This window comes from Terrapene carolina, unplaced genomic scaffold (genome assembly GCF_002925995.2).
Source record: "Terrapene carolina triunguis isolate 2854851 unplaced genomic scaffold, T_m_triunguis-2.0 Scaffold618, whole genome shotgun sequence".
NCBI lineage: Eukaryota > Metazoa > Chordata > Testudines > Emydidae > Terrapene > Terrapene triunguis.
Window position 1 is genome coordinate 138,139 of NW_020664969.1, and position 5,647 is coordinate 143,785.

General features: G+C 52.8%; 1 protein-coding gene across 1 annotated transcript in view; it reads left to right on the top strand.

Moving 5' to 3' along the window:
* The window catches only part of LOC112125646 (zinc finger protein 501-like), a 32,384-nt gene extending 30,073 nt beyond the window's left edge, over positions 1 to 2,311 (top strand). Inside the window, exons 2-3 of the mRNA XM_026659286.1 lie at positions 390 to 506; positions 859 to 2,311. Coding sequence (XP_026515071.1) covers positions 390 to 506; positions 859 to 2,003 — 1,262 coding nt within the window. The 3' untranslated portion in view covers positions 2,004 to 2,311. The remainder of the gene's footprint in view (positions 1 to 389; positions 507 to 858) is intronic.
* Positions 2,312 to 5,647: the final 3,336 nt, after the last annotated feature.

The following is a 5,647-nucleotide window of genomic DNA, read 5'->3' on the forward strand; positions in this document are numbered from 1 at the left end:
CTTCTTCCTTACTGTGCTGAACCCCACCAGCCAATGCTCCCCCGTTCCAGCTCTCCTATGGCTCATAGTCTCTGCTCCTCTCTCTGCCAGAAAGAAGCATTTCTCGGGGGATTTACCCGCTGTCTGGAGTCTTCACTGTCTGGGACATGGAATTACCTTTGCTGTGTTTTAGGAGCCCGTTTGATGAGTGTCGGGCTCTGTGTGCTCACAGGAGAGATGGGGACGGTTAAATCCCCCCAAAGCAGAGCGTCCAGCACCTTTGAGCAACTTGGGAGCTGGCCCTGGTGTCTTACTGCCTTATCGTGGGCTGGGGTTAAAATAACAGCACATTGTTTTCGGAGAAGTGTCCCATGAATTCACCTGATGTCCCTTGTTTTCTTTCCCCTGAGCAGGGCTTCCACTTCCCAAACCTGATGTGATCTCCCAGCTGGAGAACGGGGAAGAGCCGTGGGTCCCAGATCTCCAGGACTCAGAAGAACAAAGGATCCGGAGACGCACCTGCCCAGGTGAGGAATCATTAAATGAACTCAAACGCTGTCAGTGCCTGAAGGAAGGAGCTGGGATTCCCCACAGAGACCTTGGGAGCTGTCTCAGTTCTGGATTGTCCCCGGCATGTGTGATATCCTCTGGGCAGATATCGCTCAGGGCTTCCTGCCCGACACCGGCCGTAACTCCCTCCCTGACCTGTCATCCTGAGTGTTTGGATGGGGCGCAGAACTGATCCCTTTTCTCTCCCCTCTGGGGGAAAGTTTGGGGAATTCAGTTCCTGATTTTTTTCCCCATCTCCCCAGTGCTTCCTTTGATTTCCACTCCTCTTTTCCCTTCCTGTTCCTGAGGTTTCTCTCTCTGTCCCAGCAGGTGGTGGGACGGGGAGTGAGAACGGGGAGTGGAAGCTTCAGCAGACGGATGCTGAGCAAGCGGGACCAGACAGGGTGTTATTGCGAAGAGCCAAAGGGAATGTGTCCAGACGTCTTGAGCAAGGACAATCTTGTGAGAGTCGGCACAGGCCAGCGAGGCAGCGGACAAAGCAGCCAGGGGAGAAAGCGGGTAAATCCATCAATTGTCAGATAACTGAGAAAGAGCTCAAGGGAACCACAAGCCAGCAGAGAATCCGCACAGGAGAGAGAAAAAACCCCTGCACCGAGTGTGGGAAAAACTTCCGTAGACACTCGCACCTTATTAATCATGAGAAAATCCACAGGCCAAAGAGATCCTATGAATGCAGCGAGTGCGGGAAAAGGTTTACGTATCACTCAGAACTTGTCAGCCATCGGAGGATCCACACAGGAGAGAAGCCCTATAAATGCAGTGAGTGCGGGAAGGCCTGTCGCTTGCGGGAAAATCTTACTAGACATCAGCGGATCCACACCGGGGAGAGGCCCTATGAATGCGGCGAGTGCAGGAAAACCTTCATTTCCCACCCACGCCTTACTCAACATCAGAAAATCCACACCGGGGAGAGGCCTTATCAGTGCAGTGAGTGTGAGAAAAGTTTCAGTCAGATCTCAAACCTTATTAGACACCAGAAGATCCACACCGGAGAGCGACCCTACGCCTGCGGGGCGTGCGGGAAAAGTTTCTCTCGGCAATCGCACCTGGTTATTCATCAGAGAATCCATGGGGGAGAGAAGCCCCACGAATGCCGTGAGTGCGGGAAAACCTTTGCAAGGCACCCACACCTTATTCGACACCAGAGAATCCACACGGGGGAAAAACCCTACAAATGCAGCGAGTGCGGGAAAAGCTTCACTCAGAACTCCACCCTTCTTGCACATCAGAAAATCCACACTGGGGAGAGGCCTTACAGATGCAGTGAGTGCGGGAAAAGCTTCAATCACAGCTCCACCCTTCTGGCACATCAGAAAATCCACACCGGGGAGAGGCCTTACAGATGCCGTGAGTGCGGGAAAAGCTTCAATCACAGCTCAAACCTTAACACCCATCAGAAAGTCCACAAGGGAAATGAGAAACCATTAAAAACCTTCTCCAGAGCTCACCAATGATTTTTTTTTCTTTAATACTTTTCCTAATTCCGACATCAAGACCGTTAAGGCTGTTTGCTCCGTTTGCTTCACCAGGGGTCCTCTGCTCCCCATGTGGCTGCCCATTTTTGTCTTTCGCAATTAGCCCTTCTTTGGGGTGAATCTCGTGGTCCTTTCTGTAAACTCCATAGACCTATGAGTCATGGGAATGTGTCCCTCCTACCAGGAATGTCCGTCTCCAGCTAGTTGACTTCACCCCATCAACGTCCAGTCTTCCCGGGCCTTAAAATCTATCTTTCTATAGCGAATAAACTTTTATTTTAATGTTTTATCTTTACCAGTGAATTTGTCTAAAGCGTGGGGGGAATCTGCTCAGATTACAACGGCTGGTGTACGTCCACTACCCTCGGATGGAGCGGTGAACTGATTACTGAGTTTACACCAATCAAGACAGTTTTCAGCACTGTTAGACAGTACATTTCTAGGAGCAAGGCAGGGGCTGGGGGGATTTGCTGAGGTCGCCCTGTATATCGTTCATGAGTGGTTGTGATAGTGGATACGGCAGTCCCACGGTCCACCCCCGGGGGGAGTCACAGCCAGATTATATCCGTTTGTTCTTGTTCCCACACTGGGCCGTAACCAGTGGCGTAGCCAGCTTCTAAGAGGAGGGGGAGCAAACATAAAAAAGGCGCCCCCCCCTTGGCTCCTCCTCTGGCCACGCCCCCCTTGGCTCCTCCTCCGGCCGCACCACCCCTCCCCCCCATGGCTGCTCCGGGCCTGCCGTGCCACCCCCGTGGCCCCCCCCCTTGCTCCTCCGGCCCCGGCTGCCGGCCACCATGGCTGCGCCCCCCCGCTCCTCCGGCTGCGCCCCCCCGCTCCTCCGGCCGCGCCTGCCACCCCCCCATGGCTGCCGGCCGCACTGCGGGCCACCAGCCTGCGCCCCCCCTCGCTCCTCTGGCCGCTTTTGGAAAGGCGGGGGAAGGGGCTGCTTCCCCTGCACCCCGCTAGCTACGCTACTGGCCGTAACTTAAATAACTCCCTCCCTGGTGTTTATGCCTCTGGTGTATTTACAGAGAGCAATATATCTCCCCTCAGAATTTGTTTTCTTAGGCTAAACAAGCTGAGCTCCTTCAGTTTCCTCTCATAAGGCAGGTTCTCCATTTCCTCTGATCATCCTAGTAGCCCTTCTCTGGGTTTCAGAATTGTGTTTTGATTTCTTTGACCCTAAATCAGACTCCTTAGAGCCGGACATGAAAATGGCACCGAGCTGGAAGGGGAATTTGAAGGGATCCCAAACACAGCGTGATCATTCAGAGTTTAAATCCCAGGTTCCATCTTTTGGCAAACGTATTTCTGAGCTTTTTTCCCTGCAGCCTTGGGATGGTTTGCAGGTAGACACGTGGGCTGTTAGGATGATTCTAAACTTTTAGAAAATAACACAAGTAATAATCGTGAGGCTTCACTGCGTGAAGCAGATTTGAACAGATTAGAGGGGAACGCAATGGGAGAATCTCTTGGCCTGATTCTGAGTCGTCAGATATAATCTGAGGAGAGATTAATAAGACTGGGACTTTTCAGCTTGGAAAAGAGATGCCTAAGGGAGGATCTGATAGAGGGATAGATAATAAGACGGAAAATATCATATTGCCTCTATATAAATCCACGATATGCCCACATCTTGAATGCTGAATGAAGATGTGGTCGTCCCATCTCAAAAATATATATATTGGAAATGGCAAAGGTTGAGAAAAGGGCAACAAAACTGATTAGGGGTATGGAACAGCTGCCCTCTGAGGAGAGATTAACAAGACTGGGACTTTTTAGCTTGGAAAAATATGACTAAGGGAGGGGATAGGATAGAGGTTTATGAAATCATGACTGGTGTAGAGAAAGTAGATAAGGAAGTGTTATTTACTCCTCATAACCCAAGAACTAAGCGTCACCATATGAAATTAATAGGCAGCAGGTTTAAAACAAATAAAAGGAAGTATTTTTTTCACACAACACACAGTCAACCTGTAGAACTCCTTGCCAGAGGATGTTGCAAAGCCCAAGACTATAACAGGGTTCAAAAAAGACCTAGATAAGTTCATGAAGGATAGGTCCATCAGTGGCTATTAGCCAGAATGGGCAGGGATGGTGTCTCTAGCCTCTGTTTGCCAGAAGCTGGGAATGGGCGACGGGATGGATCACTTGATGATTCCCTGTTAGGTTCACTCCCTCTGGGGCACCTGGCATTGGCCACTGTCAGCAGACAGGATACTGGGCTAGATGGACCTTTGCTCTGACCCAGTGTGGCCGCTCTTATGAAGCGCGCACAGTCTGAAAATTCAAACAATTTTTAAGCCCCTGAGCACTCTGGCACTGATCCAGAAAAGTGATTAAAATGACGCTTGACTTTAAAGAACAAGTCATCCCACTGGATGTGCTTAAAGATAGGCTACGAGCTGGACAAACTGGGCCAGGGACTAGCTCCTCTGATGGAGGGCGAGGGGGAAATAAAGTAAAAAATAAACCCAATAAAGAGTTACTGAAAAAGCCAGTCCGTGAGAAGCTGGCCCGAAGAGAAAAGTGTTGTACTAATGCCTGGAGACAACCACTGAAAAACTCCGGTTAAGTTTCAGGAAATGTCCAAAGACGAGGGCCTTCTCACAGGAGTGCCCAAAGAAATGGGGGGGTCTGCCGCCCCCGACCCAGGGCCCCACTCCATTTCCCTCAAGGCCCTGGCCCGGCTCTACCTCTTACCCCCCAACCAACTCAGCCTCTTCCCTCTGGCCATGCCCCTGCTCCTGCCTCTTCCCTCCAGGCCCTGCCCCCCGCTCACCCTTAAAGCAGGAAAAAAGTGTGTGTGTGGGGGGGACATCGCCACCCTATAGTGGGGCAGCTGCCCCACTCCTGCAGAACAGGGGTAAAAGCAGCCCTGGAGAGGGCTGCAGCAGAGAAAGGGATGGAGAACAGCTCGGGGAAGCTGACTGGCTAGCTAACCACAGCTGTGGCTAGCTCAATCAGGGCCCAGCAGGCCCCTATAAGAGGGCTGTGGGCCAGAAGGAGACACAGCCTCTCTCTAGCATCATGAGAGAGAAGCCCCCGGCTGCCGAGAAGGGTACCTGAAGTGGAGCAGGGCTGGGGAAGGGCAGAGGGAGCTGGGGAGCTCCCGCCAGGAAAAACCCCAGGCTGCAGGCCTTGCTAAAAGGGCCAAATAGGTACTGGGGCCGCAGAGGGGCAGCCCAGAGATGGGCAAAGGCAGCAGGTCCTAACCCCCTTGCCGATGATGAGTGGTTCACAGACTGCAGTCGGCGCCAGGGAGCGGGGGCTAGACGATGACTGGCAGTAGCCACTGAGGCAAGGTGGGTTTAGAGGGTTGGGGGGTCCCCTGGGAGGGGAGACCCAGAGCAAGGGGTTACTGCTGGGGGCAGAGCCCCTGGGCAAAGGGCAGCGGGGTCCGGGAGGGACACGGGGCCAGCGGCAGGCGGGACACCGGCCTGCAGAGGGCGCGCCGGGCTGGAAAGAGCTAATTCCCGAGACGGCCAGCAGGAGGCACCTCGCCCCTCCACACACCCTTATATATGTCCTGCAGCAGCACTGCCTGGGGACCCGGCCAGCAGCCACCAAGCTCATTGTAGGACTCATGAATGAAATTGTTTTTAGTTATCCTGTACCATTGT